The sequence below is a fragment of the Trematomus bernacchii genome, unplaced genomic scaffold (assembly GCF_902827165.1).
Source record: "Trematomus bernacchii unplaced genomic scaffold, fTreBer1.1, whole genome shotgun sequence".
In the NCBI taxonomy this organism is placed as follows: Eukaryota; Metazoa; Chordata; class Actinopteri; order Perciformes; family Nototheniidae; genus Trematomus; species Trematomus bernacchii.
In genome coordinates this window covers 16,432,055-16,458,457 of record NW_022988043.1, presented here as the reverse complement: position 1 = coordinate 16,458,457, position 26,403 = coordinate 16,432,055, and the positions used below count along the sequence as shown (strand labels likewise).

General features: G+C 39.1%; 2 protein-coding genes across 2 annotated transcripts in view; both read left to right on the top strand.

The window, feature by feature from the left end:
• Positions 1 to 7,345: 7,345 nt before the first annotated feature.
• On the top strand, positions 7,346 to 9,895 carry LOC117473213 (interleukin-1 beta-like). Its single transcript, XM_034118731.1, has 5 exons — positions 7,346 to 7,421; positions 7,740 to 7,961; positions 8,442 to 8,606; positions 8,958 to 9,091; positions 9,296 to 9,895. Exons 2-5 carry the CDS (start codon positions 7,748 to 7,750, stop codon positions 9,530 to 9,532), a joined length of 750 nt encoding a protein of 249 aa, XP_033974622.1. The 5' UTR covers positions 7,346 to 7,421; positions 7,740 to 7,747; the 3' UTR covers positions 9,533 to 9,895.
• Positions 9,896 to 10,599: 704 nt separating this feature from the next.
• ckap2l (cytoskeleton associated protein 2-like) overlaps positions 10,600 to 26,403 on the top strand; it is a 35,197-nt gene continuing 19,393 nt past the window's right edge. The window contains exons 1-6 of the mRNA XM_034118730.1: positions 10,600 to 10,800; positions 13,254 to 13,320; positions 13,417 to 13,468; positions 13,755 to 14,944; positions 16,947 to 17,142; positions 17,546 to 17,704. Coding sequence (XP_033974621.1) covers positions 10,761 to 10,800; positions 13,254 to 13,320; positions 13,417 to 13,468; positions 13,755 to 14,944; positions 16,947 to 17,142; positions 17,546 to 17,704 — 1,704 coding nt within the window. The 5' untranslated portion in view covers positions 10,600 to 10,760. The remainder of the gene's footprint in view (positions 10,801 to 13,253; positions 13,321 to 13,416; positions 13,469 to 13,754; positions 14,945 to 16,946; positions 17,143 to 17,545; positions 17,705 to 26,403) is intronic.

The following is a 26,403-nucleotide window of genomic DNA, read 5'->3' as shown; positions in this document are numbered from 1 at the left end:
CTAAATCAAAAAATGATGTGAAATTGAGTGATTGTACTGAACTATGAGGTTATCTTTTCATTTGTTCTCTCTTCCTCTTCTGCAGATGACAATATCATTTTCAGTGTGGATCTGAAACAAAAACCCTGACACAAAAGGAGGAATCTAATTATGTTTTCAAATGAATTGCCTTCCTTTTTTTCAGGTTTTCTCATTTAGGGTAGTTTATGTCACAAGTGTTTTAAAAAAAGACCAAGAAAAGTAACTTACTGTAATTTGAGTCAGTACATTTCAGGCTACTCTGCTGATGCACCACACAAGACATATTTTTCTGAAACCACCTTATATAAATGATATCTAAAGATTTGACCTTTCAAACGAACACATGTATAGAATTTGAAGAAGGCAGCCAGTTTCCGGAAGTAGCCATGATAGTTGAACTTTGTCTTAATGTCATGTGTTTTAGACGACTTTCTGCTAAAGACACGAGCAGCTTTATGAAGAATAATTAGACAAGTTGTTTTATGGTGCATTGTGGGTCGTTGCTGTCCTGGGCTCATGCCAACCATTTATTTGAGCAGATATTGACTTTGTCAGGAACATTAGTTTGAATAAGACACAAGCAGATTATTTAACCTTAACTCGGAAATCTGTTATGGACTTCAGTTTTAGTGTGGTGTCCAGTTGACCTTATCCTCTAATACAGAAAGGTACTGTCCAATTTATTTTTATTTTAAGTGGAAAATGTTCACAATTAGCCTTATATTTCAATGTGGAGTTCGGCAACACTAAATTCACAGCAGACTGGATTTTTAGCGACATTATTGGTTAAATTCAACCCAGTTGGCAAAGAGGGCAACAATTACATTCTGTTATTAAATATGAATAAGAGCAATAGCCAAAATGCCCCTTTTCTATGCACTAATGATTGTAGTATTCAAATTAGTTGTGCTTTTTAACTAGTCAACTATTTTGTGACCTCATGATCTTTTTGTTGGTGTGTCTTATGTTTAGTTCGTATTGATTGAATAAGGAAAAGCCATGTACAATTTTAAATAATTAAGTCAAATAGTCAAATTTGGTTTATTATTATCTAGTATTACTTTCACCCCTGACAACTCTATGTCTGTTAGACTAGATACTAAAACTCAGTTTAAAGGTCAGAGGGCGTGCTTACCTATGAATATATATCACTAAAGCTTATATTTTATAAAGGGTCAACATCTGTTGGGATTAATCTGTTATCCAGATATAATCTGTACAATTTATCCCAAAATATATTTGTTGTGATCTTGAAAATGATCATTGTCTCTCTTGTTAATCTTTAAAAATGCTTGCCTGGCACCAAGCCAAGGTGTTAATCCAACACTTCCACTCACTATATGGGTGTGATAGTTTCTGGTGCGCCCTGTGGAAATATTTAAAGATGGGTTTCTCCTTAGGGAAACATTGCATAATATCGGGCAGACTGCCTATGAGCTCATGATAATACCTTTAAAGAAACCTGCTTATTGACACGTCAAAACAAGAAGTTGAGCCTTTTCCTTTTAGGTTTTTTAAGGGAAAACTTTTTGACAACCATTTAGAAATGTATGGCAGCTGAGGTCACAAATGGGGCACTAAAGGCATTTATTGCTATATAAATACAAAATAGCCCCCTTTTATCATATAGACATACAAGCAAAATCTACTTGACAAAAACACACTTTATTTTGAAAGGTACTGATGTTTATTTCAACCATGTGGAGTTTCTTCTGAATGCCCGGCTCTGACTTAGAATGTTTTAAATTCCCCAATTTTGGGACTGGAAAGCCCGAACTGTTCTGTGATCTAAAAATGAAAGCACTTTAGCAAGGAAAGCAGTATTTTCCCCAAAAAGCCAAAAATGTGCCAAAGTTGCTGTCTAATAGTTCCTGTCGCAATAATGTTACTGACCAGGCTTTCATAATCACTTCCATACTGACTCCTTAACATGACACGGCTCTTCGGTTTGTTTTTTAAATGTTTTGTCAGCACAAAAGCAAGAAGCTTAAGCATCTCTGTGGCTCACCGTTCTGTTGCCTTTACTATCTTTGAACGACTGTACTTTGATTTCATTCCTGAATTATTTTTGACAAACACTCCCAGTTCTCACGACTTTGTATTCATTTTGTAGATTTTTGTGGCTAAGATTGTGCCTGTTTTAAATTGTAATTGGTTGTGGTTAATGATGTGTGTTTGTTGATATGTGTGAAAGCCTGTGGATCTATTTTCTTTCATCTTTTTTTTTTACCTCAGAACAGTGTCAGTAATTGTGGTTAACAACAATCTTCTTTTTTGTATTTGTCATGATCTGAATTTGGGAACAGAGTGAATGGAGCGACTGGTGTTTAGGGGGAAATTATCGTAGTGTCCTTCATTCTCTCTGGCATGCTTTAACTTAAAAAAAACAACAACAGAGAAACAAGATGTAAATACTGTTTTATAATTTCTGTCTTAATGAGTTTTGATGATGAAGAAAGTGATTAATAAACTTGAGTTATATTTCTCTATGGACCTTTGTGATGGATTTCATTTCCTCTGAGGACTTATACACTTGTTATACTAATTCCAACATAAAAAAGAAATCTTCAGTATTTAAAGAATCTGTATTCTAATTGAACTTTATGTATTATTAATTGTTGTATCCAGTTTCAGGCCTCCATAAGTTTCTGTCTTGTTATTGATAAGCTTAATATAATTTTAAACAACTAATTTGAGATATATAATCGTCATTTTTTTTAACTTTCCCCTGCTTGATATGACAAAGAATACTAGCCTTTTTCCTTTCTCTTTACTCATTGGTGTGTACAATTGTTGGTAGCAGTACTTTACTCACATGAAAGCCAGTTAAACCAGAGAGTAACAATAATGGCCCATGGTGATGAAACATCCACTGTTTGTTTATTGCTGCAGGTTGCGGCTGGTTTGTAATTTACACACATGTGGGCTGGGGGTGGACAAGGAACTGAGATTACGCCGTTTTACGGAAATGCGTTAACTTTTCTTCACTTGAGTAATCCCAAATCTAAGCTCTTACATCACTGGGAATCACTGGGAAATGTATCCGTAAAACTGGTTCTTCCGGATGTTACTCATCCTCATGAACAAGTGATATGAAAGAATTAAAACTATGGATATAACAAAGTATTAGGTTTCCCTATTTAATTGTTTTCTTTAGGCAACATTTTTATTAGCAATATATCGTTTTCTCAAGTGGGATGATCCATTTTTTAAATATCCACTCAATGCTGACAGAGTGCATTAGTTGATGTGGATTATCAAGTTTTTCCACAGCAGCAAATCTGCTAAATTGTTGGCTAATTCTTGTAGTTTAGCATATTTTTATATTTAAAAAAGTCATTTCTACTTCTGCTTATTTTCCGCTGGCAACTCCAGTTAGATCATTAGTCAGCAGCAATATAGGAGTGATTCACACAGCGTAAGAGCAACAACATGACACTGTGGTTAAAACACACACACACACACACAACTCCAGACAAATCCAATCTTTCCACTACTTTTCCTCAATTAAAAAATAAATTTCCCAGCTTTCTTCTGTTCCCCCAATGTCTTAAACTTAACAGTAAGTTTTACTATGAAGAGAAAGGGTAAGCTCTGGACTCCATTCATCATTGTCCAGAAGGCAAAGTGGTTGTTTGACATCCTATCTACAACTTAACCTATATGTAAAACCAAAGACATGATCACATAGGAATTCTCATGCATCAAGACAGTGGAATTTGTGCAATCTTACAAATAACTTGGGGCAATTATTAACTCAAACTTTGAAGCAAATTGTGAAGCTGTGTTAAAAAATGGGCACCAGCGTTTGTTCTGAACCTGATGCACCTTTTCCGTGTTTTAAATAAGACTTACAAATCACGATGTAAAAGAAACGTTTAAAATGAACAGATAAAAAAAAAAGTATCTTAATGGAATAAATATTCAAATAAACTACAGGTTTTTTTGTGAGAGCTTGTAGCAGCAGATTAGAAATACATTTGGAAGCTTAGCCAATTAGCGCTTAGCACGAAGATTGTTGAAATTGCCAATTTTGTCACCACAACTTTTAATAGTGTATAATTCATGAAAAATGTTTTAGCGTACACAACATATACAATCTTGAGAACAATGATACTCTTCACACTTGGTGGAATGAGGTTTGTTATTACGCCTATACTCTACTGCACTTTTCTTTAAAGAATGTAGCTAGCTAGTAGCGTGTAATTGTATGACTATCCTTTGGCGGCCACAGTGTTGGTGAAGGAGAGTAACAGGTTGTTGATGATTTTTGAATGATGACAATTGACAATTTATTGATTGAAGTGTCAAAGAAGGATAGAAGAGACGTTAAAGTTAGCTCAGACATGGATCAACAGCGATGGAGCAGCTAAACAAAAACTAAAGGACAGAAGGCTGTGCTACTTTGGAAAAACATACTTTGTAACTTATCTCGGCAGAGTGAGTTCGGACCAGACACACTTTGAAAGACACCTTGGGCGCTTAAACAAAAATTGGTTTGGCTTGGACTTGACTGTAGTTTTCATATACACTCAGTATTTGATATAACTATTTCACTCCTCCAGGGTTCACTCGGGTTGAATCCAGGCTGGGAGCCGTGGGTGCAGGCCCGGTTCTACGGGGGTGCATAAGGGTGCATTGCACTCTCAGTTGAGTCGTTATGCACCCTCATTTGAAAAATTAAAAGTGAAAAAAAAAAGATTAAAAGTGAAAAATATTACATATATAATAACAATAATAATAATAGTAGTAATAATGATAATAAGAAGAAGAATATAGTTGAAATAAAATCAATTGTAATTGTGGTTAAATAACATTGTCTGCTGCATTTATTTGGTCAATTTAAACGGTAAATAACGTTATTATGTCAGGTGCGCGTGACCTGTGCCGCTGCGCGTTCGTCATCTGCAAGGTGCTTACACAGCAGTCAATGATGGACATCAGAAAATGGTTAAAACAACCAGCCCTTATCGCCAGCAGTAACACTGCATCTACTGCAGGTAATAACACTTCAGATCATGGGGACATTACGTTACCCGCGGCCACTGTCGTGGACACTAACGTACTCCCGCCTCGCCCACGGAGGCGGAGCAGCCGCAGCCGTCTTCGTTGCCCCAAACACCGCCACCCCTCGGATGACCTCGGCAAAACAGAGCCTGCAGGTATATTAAAAAAAGTACCCAACTCGCCTGTACAGTGGGGTAAGGCGTAGGGCTGCTCAATTAATCGTATTTTAATCGCAATTACGATTATGGCTTGCAACGATTATGAAAACTACGTAATCGAAATAAAACTATTATTTTTTTATTATTATTATTACTTTTTTTATTGGTTTTTCAGTTGAATTATACTTAAAGTTCAGGGTAATCAACTGTTAAAAACATACTGTTCACATTTTTTGAAAGTAAATGGATAATCGTTTTTAATAATCGTGATATCAATTATTGACCCAAATAATCGAGATTATGATTGTTGCCATAATCGAGCAGCCCTAGTAAGGCGCTCATTTTGCAGCTCATGGTTTCAAAACAGAGATTGGCTGGAATATTCATGTAAAAAAGATGCCATCTTCTGCTATGCATGTAGACATTTCGGTTCAAGTAAGTCAGATGCCTTCACCACAACTGGCTACAACAACTGGCGCCATGCTCTTGTACGTGAAAAGGGACTGGGAAGGCATGAATCAAGCAAAGAGCACATAGATCCATAGATCTCTTCATTTTGCTCTCAAAGTGCACCAGATTGATGCTTTTAACTTCAATATTTCAAAAGAAATCTTCTTTTACCACTGCACCCTCTCTAATCTCAGATGCACCCTGAGTCATTTTGTTCTGGAACCGGGCCTGCGTGGGTGACGCAGCTTCCCCTTGCATCACAACAGGGAAGTGATGAAATGTGAGATTGAGCCGCTGTTATGTAATTCTAAACAATAAGCAAGTCTACTATGGCTGGTGGAATATTTGTTCACATGGAAAGGACCACAAAACCCTGCTCAAAGACGTTCATATTGTTTAAACATGAAAACCCACTGGCCACACACTAATGACACACAATTACCACAAACCTTTACTGATTTATCGTCATCTTTAACACTTTGGAGCAAGATGTTTTGGTTGGTCGGATAATTGATTTTTGGAAATATCCTTAGTTAGATGAGAAGAATGATACCAACTGGCAATTCCTAAGTAATACAACAATCCAGCATTTTAACCATTTTAACATTTTGTTTATTTGTACGGACAAACCAGCAAGAAAAACAATACTGAGTCACTTCACAAAATTATACAAAGAAATGTAAGTGCTGCCTGTAACATAAATACAATTTGTAGGCTTAGACTACTATTTATTTATTTATTCATCAGAAACTTGCAAATTTGTACAAACAAACAAGCATATTGTACATAAATTAACCTGCGATTTTAGCAGAAGATCACACAATAAGACTTGACACTATTTAACTAGGTGTAAAGGAATACTGTCCATAAGTAGCAATATCCAGGTTCTACTTCATATTTCCAGCATTGTCCCCAAACTTTAAATCTTCTACACTAATTATTATCAGATGGCACATTCATATTAGATTACCTGAGGACCCTGTGACCTGTGATGGAGCAGGGTCATGATGCTGTAGTCAGTGACTGTTGGTGAATTTTCCGTCAATTATTCCTTCAGATTTTATGTGCGTATTAAATACAAATATTGTTTATAAAAGGAAAAGATTTGTTTTTGAGTCTTGTGTGTAATTTGATTGAGAAAAAACACCAAGATGTATTTTGAATGAATGTGAACCCATGATAACTCTATTTTATTGTTGAATCTGTTTTTCAAGCTTTAGATGTTGCATGTTTGGCAGTTCTACTCAGGTGTACTTCATTCATCTTTTTTATTCAATGTGATTCATTGGTGTTTGAGTCCAATTTACAATCTAAAAAAACATGCAGTAAACTTCAATGAAAATTATTTGAATAAAACATGGTAGGGGGGTTAGCTGGTGAGATGTTTGTTTTCCAGAATTTAAACATAAAAATATTCTTTAATAGACAACACACTTGTTATTACTGCATTCAATTATGTACTAAATGTTAGAAAGTAGGCTGTATTACCACTCTGATTCCTTATTCAACATGTGCAATAGTGTTATCAAGCTTATAGCTCAATGTGTGTGTGTGTGTGTCACAATCACACTAAGCCTGAGCAGAAGGTGTGCAAGTACAGTATTTCATCACACATGTCACAGTGAGCGCATAGAAAGACCATCCCACTTCCTTATGCGGAGGGGAAATTACCTCGACAGTGTATAAAGCCATGCAGATCACCACAGACAGACAGAACACCAACAACAGGCAACTGCTGGGATCTTAACCATATACTAAAAACAACTTCTATATTGACCTTAACAGGTAAATGGCTTTTCTTGGCATATTTTTCTCTTTCAATCTTGAGAAGATTTTAAACAGGATATTTGCTTTGGTTTCTTTGATACTCTCTTTAAAATACCTAGTGTAACAAACTGCTAAAACAGCAAAAGTGTTTATATAGGTGTACTGTAGCTAAACAAGGAAGTGAATGGGTATATAATCAAATTTAAGATACAGAATAATATTAGATAAAACTGGCAAAATGAAGCTGTAAACATGTAATGTAATGTAAACATGTTGATTATGCGGTGTGATTGAGTGACATTTAAACATCTCTCTGTCCTCCTGATCTTCAATCAGAAAAAAATATGGAATTCGAGATGAAATGCAACATGAGCCAGATGTGGAGCTCCGATGTGCAGTCGGGGCTGGACTTTGAGATTACCCATCATCCCCTGACAATGAGGAAAGTGGTCAACCTCATCATCGCCATGGAGAGGATGAAGGGCTCAGAATCAACGCTGAGCACTGAATTCAGAGATGAAAACCTGCTCAACTTCATCATGGATAGCATAGTGGAAGGTAATAAAACTGGCTTTATTTCACGGTATCCCTTAACAAAATGTGTGGGCTTTTTTTCTCTGTTAGCATAGAGGTTTAAATGTGCGCTACCCACAGTGAATCTGTATATATAAAAACAGAAATGCTGTCATCTAATCCATTCATGGAGTGAACATCTGACATCTTGTTGGCCTTTACACACAATGTTTATCATTTTTAAATAACTTGAACACCTACATCCATACAGACTTTTTTTTCATTTATTTGCTCTTTTAACTCACTTATAATAGTAGGACATCCAACACTGAGTTTATCTATAGCTGTATTTAAAGTCTGTACATGCATACTGTATTATATAATGTATGCTAAGCAGCAGTACATTATTCATTAATGTCTTTTTAAAACAGGAAAATAACAACTCTCTGGCAGTTATTTCTCCTTCACAATGAGATCACAACAGCAACATAACTAATCAAGTGTGTAACTTTTCCTTCCCCACAGAGAAAATTGTGTTCGAGCGTGCCTCTGCTCCACCAGCTCAGATCACACGGACGGGCGAAGAACCTCAAAACATAACCGACGGCGAGAAGAGGAGCTTAGTTATGGTCGAAAACAGCATGGAGCTCCATGCAGTGACGCTGCAGGGAGGCAATGAACCCAGAAAAGGTGATTACTTGTGACAGTTTGATTGGAAAGTAAGATTATCCTTCTCTATTTTATATATAGAGATAGTGTTCCTAACTAATCATCTTACTTTAAGCCTTTAAAAGGAGGTCACAAGGTGGAGAACCATTACCCACTTCCCTTTGAAATGTATTAGAAATATTAAGCAGCAGTTTCACTAGACTGGTGTAACTGATTTTATTGTATACAAATGTTAACTTTAAATGTATAAATCATTAACCTGCTTGATGCCTTGTCTTATTGCTGCTGTACATGTTCCTCCTGCATGACAGAAGGTGACATGGTTGTTCCGCTTTCATCAAAGTGAACCTGTATCTTGTGTTCTCTCCTCAGTTTTCCTGAACATGTCGACCTTTTTGCACCCTGCATCCACCATTGAGGGCAGAACTGTGGCTCTGGGCATCAGGGGGCAAAGTCTGTACCTGTCATGCCGTAAGGATGGTGACAGTCCAACCTTGCATCTGGAGGTAAAACTCATGAATTATTACATAAATCTCACATAAAGATTACTCCCTTTGTAATAATAATGGGAAATAGTTCCAATATGGCCTGGATTGCAAACACCTGAAAGAAAAGCAGCACATTTGTACATGAATTTACTTTTTGAGCTAGTAATTTTGTCTGAAGTGATAGTCAACCTTCTGACATTCTTCTATCTTTTCACACCTCAGCCATTGGATGACAGTCTGTCGAACATCAGCTCAGACAGCGCCATGGTGCGATTTCTCTTCTACAAAAAGGACACCGGGGTAAACATCAGCACCCTCATGTCTGTCGCTCAACCCGACTGGTACATCAGCACAGCAGAGCAAAACAACAAGCCGGTGCAAATGTGCCAGGAGACCGCCAAACGCTACCGCTCCTTCAACATTGGTGACATCCAAGGAAATGTTGAACGTCAGAGTTAAAAACCTACCAAAGAAACTGGCAGTCTAGATTGACCCTCTTAAGAGGAAAATGTGGATAGTGTAAATTACACTGCACTTTTTGATTTAAAAAAAGCAATGATTTTTAGAAAGTCTCTTTACTGTATGTACCAAGTACACAAAGTGAAAAGCTTAGTGTACTGACAAAAGTCATGTTTCACCAGAAGGTGGCATTATTGTGCTATCTGGTGAACACCCTATGTATTTATTTTGCTGATTAACATGATGCACTGTTAATGCTTTTTTATCTAATTATTTATTATTTATGCACCATTTCAAAATGTGTATTTATTTGAAAGAATGGTAACTAACAAGTATTTAAATTGTGTACTGTGAAATATTTAATAAAGCCTTATAACTTATTAGAATGTGTGTTTTATATGTTCAATCAGTGTTTGGTTTATGATAAAGGCATTCACAACAGACATCAGCTGTAGTTCAATTCCAATGCAGTAATTCTAAGCTGATTTTGGGTTGTAGTCTCCTCTCATTCATATCACAAATGGCATCTTCGATATTTGGCAAGAGACTCCTGTATATTAAAAAAAATTAAGGTAGCCTACTTAACTTTAGTATTTTTATTTCCTGTTTTGTAACATTAACTTTGATTATTTTGTATACAGTAAACAACCTTAATACGTCTAACGGCGTTTTCCCTGATTAAAAACCGATGCATCAGTAGATATACGCATTTTGTATTATATATTAACCATATATATAGTCTATGATATTAACTATTATAAACAAATGTAGCCTACTGTTTCCATTTTATGCTACTTTTTTCTTCTTATCTGCCACTTAATCTACTTAAAATAAGATCCACCTGTACCAAGTGCTGTGATGATCGCATGAATGCTTCAACAGTTATAATCCAATAATAAATTACACTGTTTTACTGCAAGAGTTTAATTTAAACAGGGTATTTCTGGTATATTCTACATTGTACTTTTTGTTTACATTTTCTGCTCCAATCAGCGCTGGGGTTATGCACATGCGTGGTACTTATTTCAAATTTCAAATCGTCCAATCAGAGAAGAGTAGGCGTTCAGTTGCGGCAGTTTCAAACCTGGATCCGCGAGCTCAGTTGTTATGAAGCTAACGTTAATTTAACCAGAGACGTTACTGAGCATTTTTGCTATAACGTACATTCACAACTACACACGTCCAACGAGCCATTTTCCTATCAAATCTGCTGAGGAGTCTGATAGAAATGGAAGAAGGAGAGACCGTATCGATACCTTCCAGAAAAGGTTAGCATTGTGAGCTAATTAAGTGTGTTAGGGTTAGCTGCCCTGTGTAAGCTAACCCATGGTAGTGTTTGTAGCAAACATTAGCTTAGTGTTGTCTTAGCATGTAAGCGAGCAAACATTTCCTTGTCCAGCTAAATAAATGAACCTCATGGTGATAGTTTGGTGGCCCTGCATATGTGTCATTTGAGGCTTTACATTAGTCTTGTTGAAGATCAAATGCGTAGCGTTAGGGTAGTAATATGGATTTAAGATGATACTGCACTTGTGTTACATATAATGATAAACAAAGCCATATACGTTAAGGTGCTATAAGTATGCATTGCGTTTTATTACGTACGTGATTTGGTAAAAAGAATTACAAACCGGTGTTGTGCCAAATTATGCGCATTTTAAAATGAAACGTTTACACCTCAAAACGATGCTTAAAACTAAAAGTAAACGTCCAGGGTAATTTTCAGACTGAGTCGTTTAGTGGTAGCTCATATAGTCTTGATTCTTGTGGTTAAACTTTTCGCTTCGTATTTTGATGGTTGGGGTGTTGCAATATACGTTGGTCAGGGGGACATTATTTGTTGACGCACAGGTAGCCCGAGGGGACGACATGAGCCGAGGGACCAGGCATGAGCGTCAGTTCTGAAGTTAGCACGGCTAGGATGTTGCATTGTATCTTGTGGAACATTACAAGTAAAGTACGTGAGAGTAAGATAGAGTGTGTCGTTATTATCAGTATAGCACACAATACATATTGAAACCAAAAATGCTTGAGTTGTGCCGAATTATGCACCCCCGCCGTAAAATGCACCCCCCCCCAAAAAGATGCATCTATTAATCCCACCCTCAAGCACTGCGATTATGGCAAAAATCATAATCACGATTATTTGGGTCAATAATTGATATCACGATTATTAAATACGATTATTCATTGACTTTGAAAAAATCCATTTATTGAACTTTAAAACAAATACAAATAATAATTTGAACAGTATCTTTTTTAACTGTTGATTACCCTGAACGTATAATTCAACTGAAAAACCAATAAATGATACATTTAAATAAATAATATCAAAATAATAAATTCCAATAAACAAGATCAACAAATATTTTGGAGCGCACTTCCACAAGCTACTAAACATATATAAATAAGATAAATGAGACAAATTAATTAGATCAAATATGTTGCAGTGCACTGTCACAACCTAGCAAAGCAAAATAATATTTTTTTTCGATTATGTTGTTTTCGTAATTGTGGCAGGCCAAAATCGTAATTGCGATTAAAATACGATTTAATTGCACAGCCCTAACTAGTACCAATAAATGGAGCAAGTTTCATTTATGTGACACGTTTATTGTCAGAGATAGCAAGGGGTTCATATCGTGGGAACCAGGCCTGCCGTAAAATGCACCCCCCCAAAAAATATGTTTATATTAATCCCACCCGCAAGCATTTTTTAGGGTATAGTTGTAGGACTAGTACCAATAAATGGAGCAAGTTTCATGTATGTGACACGTTTATTGTCAGAGATAGCAAGGGGGTGCATATCGTGGCAACCAGGCCTGCCGTAAAATGCACCCCCCCAAAAAAGATGTTTCTATTAATCCCACCCTCATGCATATTTGAGGGTATAGTTGTAGGACTAGTACCAATAAATGGAGCGAGTTTCATGTATGTGACCCTTTTAAGATAGCAAGGGGTGCATATTGTGGCCTGCCGTAAAAAGCAACCCCCCCCCCCGTGATCGAATCGTGATTAAATTATAAGACTAGTGTGTCTGTAAGAAATGCACAGGCATGTAATAGTGCCTAAAATAAAAGGAACATGTAACATCATTTGACTAAATAAAAAAATGGGTTGTTAGTGCAAATAAAGGGCAACGCTGCTTATAGTTAGGCTGGATTTAGTGATTTTCAGAGAAAAATAATGTTATTTTGTATCATAGATTATTGTTCTCATTCTTTTCTATATAAATCCTCTGTTCAATATGTTATAATCAGATTGTAAACTAGGTATCTGATGTTCAGCTAATCAAATAAATTAACCAATTGTTTAAGCTTTAGTATGCTGCAGAAAATGTAGATATTTCACTAGAGTGAACATTTAGGTTTATTATTACCGACCTGCAGCCAGATGGCAGCAAGTGCCTACTCAGTTCCTATTTTGCACGTTTGGTGAAAGTTAAAGTTCACACAGGTCTTTACAGGTAGAGTCACTGAGATCCCAATATATTAAAAAAAATATAAACACATACATTTCTAACATTAGTGGGCATACCGATAATTTCAAGACATACATTATTCTTATGTATGCAGACATATATATTTAATGCTACAGTATGTGGCCTTCATATTTTTGGTTCAAACACTACACATGCATATTTAATATGGAATAAATGTAGAGGTTGAGTATAATGGAACGAGACCAATGCTGAATTCCTGTGTAATTTGTTTTCTCACAGAGCTGCGTAAGCAGAAGCTGATGGAATACTTGGCAGGAAAAGGAAAGCTGAAACAGCCCAACCCTAAGTAAGAGAAACAACAGTGCAAGACTAACAATGTATTCATTGTTAAAATGTTATTTTTATTTCTTTGATACATGATGAACTAAATTTGACTTCACAGGCCATACCTCCGAGATGGCTGTCAAGTTAAGATTCCTATCATGTCTACACAGGTGAGTGTAGGAGATTGTTTATTTAACTTGTTGGGGAAATTCCAACTACTCATCCCATAATAATCCAAACCCTTATTTGCCTCGTTTAAATTAAAATCAATGATTTGAACCTTTATTTGTGGCTGACTTTACCTTGTTGGTGAAATTGCAACCCCACTTATTCCAACAGAATCAAACCCTTATTTGCCTCTTTTAAATTAAATTAAATTATTTGAATATTTGGGGCTGACTTGGCTATCATCCATGCCTCACTATTGTTTTTTCTATTCATTTTGTTGTTTTACAGGTTGTTAATGGAAAAGAGAACAAGGCTCCTGCTGACAGATTAAGATATGAAAGTACAAAAACTCAAAACACTCAATCTGCAAAACATCCGGCCAAAGGTGCATTTGGTATCGCAAACAACGTGAATGTAAAAGGCAAAATCCTGACTGTACGACAGAATACCAATCGCCAATCTGCAACCTCTGGCGTTGCACAGGCAAAACCTAAACAAAACCCTGTGCTGACAACAACGTACAACGCAGTGTCCTCCAAATTCAACCTTATCGCAGCCAGCCACCTCAAAAAGCAGCCAAACACCAGAAAACCGTCTTCAGCCAAAAACTCAGAGAGTACAGCTGTAACAAAATCAAACAGCAAATTTGGCGGCAGCTCGAATGCTACCTGGTCATGTCAAATGAAGACAAACAGCGTCAGGGTGAGTCTTGGCCCTATGGTCAAAACAAAAACTGGACTCATTCCTACAGTGATTCAGCCAAGAAACAGTCAGAACTTAACACACACCTCTTCAACAGCCGCTCATACGAACACCGCCACCACAGCTTCTGTTGCTAACAAGGTGAGATCCAGCACCTCGTCATCAGTTTCTGTTTCCCAGAGGTCTGACCTAGCTCAGAGGAGAACACTACCTACCACTGCTCTAAATAACACAGAGAGAACAAGAGCTGGGATTCGAGTACAAAATCAGAACATGACTAACTCTAAACCACTTTTGGGTAAACCGCCATCTTATAAGACTCAGCTGTCATGTGGACTGAAATCAGTGTCCACCTCCTCCAAATACGCAGCTATTAGACCAGAAGGGAGAGTAGGGATGTCAAAATCTGTTAAATCGAGTGGTCAACCTACAGTCACGTCCACAAAACAGACGGGGCAAAGAAAGGGCCAACAATGCAAAGTCGTCCCCCCTACAGTCATAGGGGTTACAAGAGCTGCTGTGGCTGAGCTGGCAGTGAAATCTAAGACATGCAAAAAGACAGATGATAAGAAGGGACACATTTCAGCAAATGCCCCTCCACCACAAGCAGGTTTTAAAAGAACAAGCGCTCCAGTGGTGTCCCAGACAGTGCCACGGGCTGGTAGGACCATCAGCCACACCAGTCAGGCCACACTCACGAAGACTCCAAAGTTCCCGGTCAGGGTCATTCCCCAGACGGAGGGAAAAAAACTGACTGCTGCCCAGGAGGAACGAATGTAAGTAGGATAGTACGATGACCTGTAAATCTACCTGACCTGTAAATCTATATCATGAAACTACCATACTGTAGTTGACAGTGAGAGTATGGCTCATGACTTTGATATTTTCTCGCGGCAGGAGGGCTGCAATACCCCAGTTCTTCATGTGTGTTACTCAAATGGAAAGGTTCATTTAGTGAGGAGTGAAAATAATGTGTCGGTTGTGTTTAGTAAACTCAACCCTCACTGAAGGCTCCTGTTCAACAAGTGCTCACCAGTGGGTGTAAGTAAATCTCAAGTCACCCCCCCTTGTTTTAAAACTAGCTATGCCTGTTTGGTGTTTTGCCCTGCTTCATGTAGAGTAGCTTTCCCTTGAATCTGTGCTTATGTTAAACCTCTTTTTTTTGTAAATCCTACTAACTGCGTTTGATGATAATGGCCTTTTGGCTGCATTTTAACAATGACTTGTACAGTTAGCTGGGTACTGTTAGACTTTTACTACATCGGGGCTAAACCTGAGTGTTCGATTAAACATTCTCTTTTCTTGTAATTCAGGGATTACATTTTTTGTCATTACCTTATGTCACACCAGGCAAAAATAATCTGAGAAAACACAATAAAGGAATAAATAATAAAACATTAAAACAAAGGGTGAAGACTGGAAGTAGAATATGTGTTGACAACATAATCAACAGCTTTTTACAGAAATATAGCAAACGGTTTGTCCGATTACATCTCAGGGCGTGTACTTTCTTTGTTTCCCAAGTGATAACATCTGCGTGGGTGGACAGTAGGGGTGGGCGATGCCACAAAATCTGGATTTGGTCCGATACCAAGTATTTCAGGGCCTGTATTGCCGATACTGATACTTTTTAAAATTAAAAGCTTCTTATGTACTTTCATATAGGGGAGAGCTGCATGACATGATTTTTGAGCTGAATGCATCATAGACTAAATCTGAATTCATTTTCATGATTAAAGACAGGACAGTTTTTATAAACAAATAAACACATCACAGTTCGCTAAGTTTTCATTGACAGTTGTGAAATAGCTCCACACAACGCTCCTCTTTCTCTCAGCCATCATGCGCGTGTGTGTGTCGCACTCGCGAGTCGCTGGCTGCTGCTGTCCTGCCCTGCTGGCTGCTGTCAGTCAGCTTGATAATCGGCGTTCAGACAAGGAGCACGCTGCGTGTGCGCAAGCCTCGAGGAGAGGAGGACAGCAGTGGAGAGAGAAGATAAGAGCGCATATACTTGTGTTCGTCTGCACATAGTTTTTGATGAAATTGACGAGTAGAGGAGAGGGGGAAAAAAAGTATAAAAGTATCGATCCTATTGGCTCTAGTATCGATATTTTGAAACGTAACGTAATATCGGAAGTATCGATATTTTGGGATCGATCCGCCCACCCCAAGTGGACAGAGACTTTTTAGTCACAATTCTCTGGATGTTACAAACATGACTAACATGATGTATTTTTATCATGGGAATGACTTTTGGCTGCCAAATACAGCTAAAGAAAGATCAAAATATCAATTTGGGATGAGATCAATTTCAGATCAACTGGTATGGGAAGATTAAAGATATCCCCATTAATGTTTCCATGTCCCGACCCAATCTGAGCTAGTGATAATTCTTATTTGAATGATAGTGTTGAAATGCACATACACTATGATGTCAATCGATCCTGTGGACACAACACCAATCTGACAGCATCAACAGGCCGCTCAAAAATATGACTGATCCACATCAATATGAAAGTATCCCCTGACAACTATATATATTATTATGTTTTGTCAAATAGAAGTCGGAAACTAGATAAAAGCAGACTCAGCATGCTTAAGCAAGTTATACAAGGAGATGATTTTCATAAAAGGCTGATCTGTTCCTTTAAATTTGTAAAAGTCCAGTTTCCCCTAATTTGTCCTTGGACTTCTGTCATTCCTCTTCCCTTGTTTTATGTGCTTTCCAATGAAGTATGAAATGTGTTATCTAACCCTACCCTATTGTTTGATTTAAAGGAAAAAGCTGCAGGAATGGCGGGAAGCTAAGGGCATTTCCTACAAGCGTCCCCCGATGCCGGTGAAACCTGCGGTCAGACTCACTGTCGCCATGCACCAGCCTTTCTGGGGCCCCATGAATGAGGAAGACGAGGCCCATTCCCTCATCTCTGCCGTGGACAGATCCCTGGCTGACTGCATCATATTGCTCGCAAAGGTACACGGCGCAGGAATTTCCTTCTCTTTGGTTTCCATGGCCTTCTTTAATGGCGATGTAATCTCCCACTGCACATTCCCATGGAAGTTATGTGGTGGTGGAAATATGCATGGACTTAGTTTGATGGGCTTTGAATGAGGCTCTATGAGAAATTATTAAAAATAGATGTTAAAGTGGGGGTGGATTAAAAAAAAAAAAAAAAGGACTACTTTGTCCGGCCTTGTTTAAAAGCAAGCCATTCACAGCCAACATTTTTGGCGGGCTAAAGACCTGCTATTATTATACAGAGGGCTGATGACTGTTAAACAGCCTCAAACCCCTTTACTTTATTTCTTTATAAAGTAGGATATGGCTTAATTTCTTATAGGTTAACCTTTTTCTGATATGCCCCTCTCGTCCACAGGGCTGCCCTCCGGAGCAGGTGAAGGGGGTCCTCTCACGGCTGCCGGCTGTGTCCAAGAAGTTTGCCAAATACTGGATCTGCCAGGCCCGTCTGATGGAGCAGGAGGGCAACATGGAGGTCCTGCCAATGTTCGAAGAGGCTGTTGGCGTTGTGCTGGAGGTAAGACGTCAATGATATTCAATCGAAACTAATATTTTACCCAATCATTTTTAGTCATCAAATATGCCCCTAGGAGATTTCTTGTAAACACACTAGGGCTGTACCCAAATATCCGAATATTCGGTCGTTGCCCTACTATTCGGTTTTCTATTTCGTAATTGGATATTCTTTTTTATTATTACATTATTATTATTACTGAGTATATGTGACCTGCTCCATCGAAATCAGTCGCATTGACCCGAAGACACATTTTGAGTTGTATACACTTTTGGAAAAAGGAGATTCCTAGCTTTCTAATGATATCAGGATTGTTTTTGTACTCCAAATATTAAGCAAAATATGTCACATTATCAGTGGCGTTTTTATATGTACAAAAGTGGTGGGGCACAAAAAACTTAGATGTCTATATATAAGCTTCTGCAGTGAGGTTCATGGCTGGTGAGGCACTGGCACTGACTCTTCAGGTTTACAAATATTATATTTTGACCTAAACCAAAATATAATTATTACATTCAAATGATGTACATTATTCAAGTTTACATTCACTTTGGATAATACCACGGGAGAAATTAGCGGAAGCGCTCTCTTTTCCTCTCTCCCCCTCTCTCTCTCCTGACAGCCTGTCAGTATCTCCTGCAGCTCACTGATCCAGTAATGAGTGACCCGACAGTGAAGAATAAATATATGTATAACTAGTTTAGCTTGTTCCAGAGGTAGATAAAATAGCTAAGTGTGTTAGGTCTAACTCTTGTGTGTTTCGCTCCGCTCACAGGTCCGTCACAGCGGGTGGAGCTGCAGGATTTCTGCTTCACACACACGTTGCATACCGCTATTTTACTGTCTTTTTCGGACACCTTAAAATAATGCCAGACCGGTGAAGCCATTTTGGCGAGCTTGTTTTGCTGCGCACAGAGAAAAGTGTCATGTATTTTACGTCATGCGATCGGCTCTCGTGATCGGCATGTTTAGAGAGCATTGATCGGTAGAGAGTGAGTATCGGCAGATCTCGATCGGTAGAGAGTGAGTATCGGCAGATCTCGATCGGTGACCGATCGATCGGAGCATCCCTAGCAACCAAGTGCCTTTTGTGTTCAGGGAAGCAGCGTGCCAAGCGAGAGAGTGTTCAGTTTAGCAGGTGATATCCTACGCTGTGAAAGGGCCCGTTTGGATTCAATCTTCTTGAAGATGAATGCACAAAACTGAACTGTGATGGGATTTGTTTTCTTTCATCAGGCAAATGTTGATTTTAATGATGCTATTTGTTTTATGTGCAATGCCGAGATCTCATGATCCTTTATGTGTTCTCTGGTCAGTCGAATCTCAGGTTAAATATTGATTATACTGGTGCTATTTTCTTTTTCCATTGACAAGATGTACTATTCACGCCTGATGGTTGATATAAATGATAGTGCAGAATAGTGTTGCACGGTGTACCGATACTTGAAAGGTACCGCGATACCCTGCCGTTAAAAACGTTACGATTCCTCCGTTTCATGAGTATCGGTACTTTAAGAATGACGGGGAAAAGTACTCCGGTGAGAAAGCGCTGTTTTAATAAGAGCCGTGTGTGTTCAGCGCTCTGCTTCCACTCCCTGCACTGCAGCCGTGCCTGCAGTCCCTCCCCTCTCAAGCACGCTCTAAGTGCCTCCCCTCTCTCGTGCACGCGCTAGCTGCCAGAGCATGTGAGAAAACAAGAAGCATGGCTGCAAGTGGGAGTGCAACTGCCGCTGCGCCTCGGCTTGTTGACAAAAAAGACGCCAGAAGCGAAATTTGGAAGTATTTTAGTTATATCTCTGACAGTGAGGGCAAGCCTACGGACACCACGAGGCCTGTCTGTAAGAAATGTTTTAGATCCCCGCAAACCAAGGGAGCCAACACATCAAACTTGGCTAAGCACCTCGCCGACCGGCATCCAGAGCTGTTTAAAAGAATTTAAAGACAGACAGGTTAGCGAATGTGATAGATAACATAATTACATCATGCTCAAGCCCATGTCCTCAAATCTAAGTCAAACAAGTGTAATTTATTTTGTGACAAACGAACGTTTTCGTAGTTTGACGAGGCAATTAATGGCAATGATAACTGTCTAATATGGCTATCTTTTCTGCATCTGCAATGTACATTTTGTCAATAATTATTTATATTACTGTACTATTACATGTTAATAAAATATAAAGTTAACTATCAAAGAAATCACATAAACTCAAGTATAAAGAAGAGACCATGTTGTAAGAAAACACTTAACAGATAAACTACAATTTTATTGATCATGAAAATAATAAAAGAAAAGTATCGAAAAAGAATCGGAATCGCAATTCTTGACTTGGTATCGGTATCGAAACCAAAATGTTGGTATCGTGACAACACTAGTGCAGAATCAGTTTTCTTCATAGATAACGTGTTTTTCATTGTTTGTTCAGTACTAAAAGGTCCAAGTCCCACAATTGAATTGAATATTCATTTGACATGTTAACTATATCATAAAGCGCTTCATGGGAGTAATTGCAGGATGATTACATTTTTCCCTTATGCAACATGAAAGTATCACGATATGTATCGGTTGAGTATCGGTATTGGTATCGGTATCATAAAAAAGTCAACGATATGCTAGTCCAAACGGCAGTACTGCAATTTCCGTATCAGTCCGTGACGTCACCCGGCCCATTACAACTTTTTCCCATTGACGAACATTGGGAAAGACGTCTGTAAATCGGTGGATAATTTTTTTGTAACTAAATAAACTACCCAGTATGAACTATTTTAAAGCCCATATTAGAATAATTCGGTCCTTAAAGTAGTAAAATGCACTAAAAGCCGAATCTAGATTTATTTTCTCTCTCCATTCATTCTAGTGAGCCGAGAGTGGGTGCTCGGGGGGCGGGGCTTAAGGGGCGCATGCTCTGTGAACACACATACGGGTTCTTCTGCTCTAACAGCCAGGCATGACGGGTAATCTGTGACGTTTCGCTCTCTCAAAAGTTGGGCCATTTTGTCTTCCTGCGCCAATGAGCAGCTCTCATAGGAAAGAACGAGACCCCGCCTCCCACGCTGTATCCAGTTCTTATTATACATCCATGGTGTAGAGTGGGTTAGTGCTAGATCGTATACCTCCTGGGTTTTAGGTGCAAGTAACGTAACCTGCCACCCAGGACAAGACACGAGCATGAATACATCCTTTTTCCACAAAAATATCATAAATATAATATTTTGAGAATTCATAACTTTGAAGGACAGCAGGCTATTACTAATATTTAAAAAAAATGACATCTCACAAGAAGAAAAGCACAGATGAGATTTAACACTCAGAAAGCCACTGAGTGCGTCCTCCGGATTCCTGCAGGACTCCAGATCGCGAAGACCCCATAAATGTGTCTACTTTTACTACCAGATGTGCTGTCGGTTGCTGCAAAAGTTGCCGACTTCTCATCCACGATTACGTCACTTCCGCCGCCTGTCGGCCCCTACACACAGCGGCGTGCGTTGACGCTTCAACGCTTCTGCCCATTCACTTTGAATGGGGTGACACTCTTGTGTCCTGCAGCAGCTAAAAGTTTTGCAAGCCCCCGTTCGTTTAGTACCTAAAATAATAGACATCGCTTTTTCCAGCTGACAAACCCGACTGTCTGGTCACTTCTTCAATTTTCCAGCCCTTGGGGAGAGACACGGGAGATTCATGTGATTGGTTGTTGGTCGCGTTGCTCGCGTAAACTCCCCAAGCTCAAGACACGCCCACCGCCAAGCGGCAACGCACACCGCCATGTGTAGGCTGCGTAAAACCCAGGAGGTATACGATCTAGCACTAACCGTGTAGAGTGCTGACGGAGAGCACCGGAACGCCGCTCCATCTCTTCAAATATTGCAGTACCCATAAGGAGCTGTACACATGCCGCAGTTTTTGCGTGGCTGTTTTTAGTTGTAAGCCCAGTGGCGATCTGTTGTTATTAGCATCTGGTTAGCTAGCTATGCTAACGATTCAAATATAAAGAGCTTTTTCTACAACCAGGTGGAAGATTGTTCTCTCCTGACAGACTGAGAGGCTCAAATAACCTCAGCTCAGTGAGGTTAAGGCACACCTTGATATGATCATTATAGTTATAAAAAAATAAGAGACTAAATGAAAAACAGGTATAAAATACTATATGACAGTAACAAAAAAGTTGTTATTAATAAACAAGAATACAGTTTGAAAGGGGAGTGATTTGTAAAATATCCATAAAGAAAAATAAAATCTGCTTACAGTTCTGTTTCATATGGGTGTTGAGAGATGTATCCATAGATCTCTTAATGTTGCTCTCAAAGTGCACCAGATTGATGCTTTTAACTTCAACATTTAAAAAGAATTCCCGGGGGAGCATGCCCCCGGACCCCCCTAGAGGAGGTTAGGTCCACCCCCTATACATACATTACATTTGCACACATCTTGTGTCCATATCTTTCTGTTTTGGTGGTCATTCCACAACCGTGCACCGCATGCATGCACGAGTCATGGTAAAATATCTGGATTAAGAGGTTGCTTTTTCTTTGCACAGAATGAAAGAAAAGCTACATTTATGGGCTGTGATTTTAGTTTTTTTTAAGCAGAGGTTGAGTTCAATAATTTGTACGGGCCCTCGGAGGATGTTGTAAACATTGAAATGGCCCTTGAGAGGAAAAAGGTTCCCCACCCCTGCTGTAAATAATAATTATAAAAACCCTTGATTATAACTTAACATCTCTGTCTCCTATTGATCTGAGTATATGTGACCTGCTCCATCGAAATCAGTCGCATTGACCCGAAGACACATTTTGAGTTGTATACACTTTTGGAAAAAGGAGATTCCTAGCTTTCTAATGATATCAGGATTGTTTTTGTACTCCAAATATTAAGCAAAATATGTCACATTATCAGTGGCGTTTTTATATGTACAAAAGTGGTGGGGCACAAAAAACTTAGATGTCTATATATAAGCTTCTGCAGTGAGGTTCATGGCTGGTGAGGCACTGGCACTGACTCTTCAGGTTTACAAATATTATATTTTGACCTAAACCAAAATATAATATTTTCAAAAGCTTTTTTTGTCTGATGCTTCGATTAATTTTAAACAGACAGTTCAACAAAAGGATACCAAAAAAATGTAATTTTATCATTTAAATATTGAATTGTTCTCTCTTGGTAAGATCCCATTTTCAATAAAATTGCGGTCTTACCTTGACTTGAAGATGAAGTCCATTTGCCTATCCTTCTGGACAAAAATGTCTTTTACTTTTTTGGAAAAGTCCTCCTTATCTTCTTGTAGTTTCAAAAGTCTATCATAAATCTAATCGATAGATTTATGATAAAAAAATTATAAAAGTAGGGTAGACATGTGGATATTATCCGGCTGAACAAAAAGTGCATTTATCTAACAGGTACGTTTCCCACAGATCTTATTTCGAGCTATTTTCTAAAATCCTATGGAGAAATCTCATTGCTTTTTTGTCGAGGGAACCCATGCACAGCTTACTTCCGGGTTTTAGGACGCGTCACTGCACCTCTCTCGTCTCCTCTTCACACACCACACTTTTCGCGGCACACGTACTTACAGCCAATCAGCTCTGAATTATGTGAGATGACGTATGGTCAGCTCAGTGCCCCTATGGTCATTCTTTTTTTTGCCACACACATTAAATAGGAAAATACTCTGAGCATGCGCAGTGTAGTTTTTACAGTCATCTTTCACACCAGCGCTTTTCCCTTTCTAGCTCCTAGCTAGAGCTTTTCTGGTTCAGCTCCGGTTTCCCTTTTCTGCTCCCGCTCTGTTCACACCGCCCAGAGCTGCCGCTGCTGCGTCATGACGTCACCGTTTACATCGCTGATTTTCTCCCCAACGGAGCTCACAACAACAACAACAGGGGACTGCGTCGGGTCGATGATCGTGTTGCTTTTTAATCATACGAAGCCAGATTAAATTAAATAACGACTTCTCCAACCTTATACTTTTCTCCAGAGTGCCGTGGTTCATTGTTTATTAATGTATTTCAGCGGAATTTACCGACCGCTGCAGTGCTGGCTGCTCTTCCACGGGAGTTTATTCTCCCGTTAGCTCCGGGTTAGCTCACAGGGCTCTAAAGTATTCACTGTCTGACTGTCACACAAGCAGCTGATACATATCCCCAGTTTCCCTTAAGTGAATGTGTGTCAGTCTGAATTGACGCTGTTTGGTGTCAGTCTGAATTGACGCTGTTTGGCATCACAACGCTGTTATGAAAGTTTCTCTGGTATAACATGGGTGATGTTAGCATAGCAACCGAAGCTAAACTGACTACTTGCGAAGCCGTTTTCTACAGGCACATTTTACCGGCGTATTTTTCATTATGATTCTACTTGTGATAGTCGGACATGACAACCTGTGCAGCCCATGTATTGATTCCATCCGATAGCTGCTATAATACAAAACAAAACGTCTGCCTGCTCTCCACAATGATCAATAACAGCGAACGGATGGTCAAAGTAAGGTACAAATAAACAGAATCACACGAAGCCTGGTTAGTGTTGCCTGACTTTATAAAGTGTGTTTTTTTTTTTTATAAGTGTGTGTGGTTGCCTTCTAGTCACTTTGCTCAGCACTACTGCTTGTAGGCAGGCATGACGAGACTCTTCAGTCGACCCATGTTCAGGGGAGGTGGGTTTAGTTTCCTGCACGCCTCGACGTAACACCGCCTACACACGGCGGCGTGCGTTGCCGCTTGGCGGTGGGCGTGTCTTGAGCTTGGGGAGTTTACGCGACCAACAACCAATCACATGAATCTCTGCTGTCAATTGCATAAAAGGTTTTACATGTCACACTTTATATGATGAACATTTATGACATTAATGTCTATGGTGCTATTTTACGCAACAGTCCATGCTGGCTAAATACTGTCTATGCCTGCTAGCTGTCCATTCAAACGAAGTACACTGGATATAAACTCCCCAAACAGGCGAAAACCTACAAGTTTCACCCACTGTCTCTGCCACCCTCCCTCCATGCCTGGCTCCTCCGGTTTGTATCCCGGTAGGTGAACAGAGACTGAAAGCACCGGGTGATTCCCTACCCGCTACGATTATTTTCTCCTCCATTTTTTGGCATATGAGGAAATGAACTGCGGTCTGGCTCTCCCAGCATACACGCGGTTTGATTGGCTAGCGCTTGTACTGGCAGATTTGCATACGCAGGATTTGATTGGCTGACGCCTCCGTCGAAGCTTCAAAAGTAGAACATTGCTCTACTTTTGCAGCGAGCACCGCGAGAAAAGCTACGCTTTGCTCCCACAATGCAGTTCGGCGAAGCGTGACGTCACCCCATTCAAAGTGAATGGGCAGAAGCGTTGAAGCGTCAACGCACGCCGCCGTGTGTAGGGGCCGTAAGAGAGACGTAAGCGACGCCGCCTCTTAGCTCCGGAGCTCTTGCTTCTAGACCGACAATTCTTTGGAGCTGGAAGTGAACCGGATTCCGGAACTAAGAGGCGGCGCCGCTGCGGTGTGAACAGGAAAAAACGGTACTTTTCAGGCTCTAGCTCCGAGCCGGCGCTGAAAACGCGTTGGTGTGAAAGGGGCATTAGACAGTGAGAGGGAGGGGCATGATCAGGTTTTGTCCCACATGGCTCTAAACAGCTCAATAGGCACACACTGTAGACACTAATTAGAAGAAATTAAACCTTTAATATGTCTAACTATATTTAAAATGTGTTACCTTTTTATAGAAGTGATTATATTTTTATGCCAATATTTTAACTGCAACTTGAGTATCAGGTTCCGACTGGTCACAACAATAATTAAATATCACTCTTAATACAACAAATAATTAACATTTATCTATTTTGGGGTGCACATTTTGCTGTTTGCTGTCCTTATTTCTTTGTTAAAAACTGGTTGCCACTGATGGCAACCAAAGGCCAAGAAGTGGTTGACATTTTTTCTGAATGGTTGCCAATGGCAACCGTTACTGTCGAGCCCTGCTTGAATACACTGAAATACACGTGCCGAATATTCGCTGCTGATTACTACCGAATATCCGGAGCCCGAAAAATGGTATTCGGGACAGCCCTAAAACACACTGAGGTTAGGTGCACTAATCGTTATCACATAACAAAATCAGGGGGCGAGCGGTATTGCATTTCACACTTGCATCAGTGCGATTCAACACGTTCCTCGGTTTGTTTTATCTAGAAGAACTCTATCACTGGAAATTTCCAGCCATTTTTCTGGGTTCTCCATCAGCTGATGTTATTTCATCACACAAGCAGTATTAAAAAAAAAAAAAACATATTTGCAAGTAAAGAAAGGCCAATAAATACACAGAATACAGTTGTCCCTCTGGAGAGCACCTTGAGAGCAGTATTTGGGATTGCTTTTAGCAATGAAAGGTGCTTTACAAAGTACTCTTGTCAGAACTTATATTACATTGTGGGAGTTTATTGATACTGCAACATCTAGTCAGCATATGCAAGATATATTAGAAGATCGTTATAAAATTGAAAACACTTTTTCAGCACTTACTAAATAAAACTGCTCTTCATATCCAAATGAAGGCTTTTGTCATTCACTTTTCAATCATATAGTTAAAATAATCAAATTAAATCTTATGTAGTGACCCTATTGTGATCTGTTTAAGTACCAATACTGGCAATGAGTGTGGTGGTTAGATACAAGATTTGCTGTCTATTAATGGAAGATTAATGAGGTAAACACGGCTACAGCA

Coding starts and splice junctions, on each gene's coding strand:
- LOC117473213 (XM_034118731.1), top strand. CDS start 7,748: ATGGAATTCGAGATGAAATGCAACATGAGCCAGATGTGGAGCTCCGAT. Junction 7,962..8,441: donor CATGGATAGCATAGTGGAAG/GTAATAAAACTG, acceptor CCTTCCCCACAG/AGAAAATTGTGTTCGAGCGT. Junction 9,092..9,295: donor GTCCAACCTTGCATCTGGAG/GTAAAACTCATG, acceptor TTCACACCTCAG/CCATTGGATGACAGTCTGTC.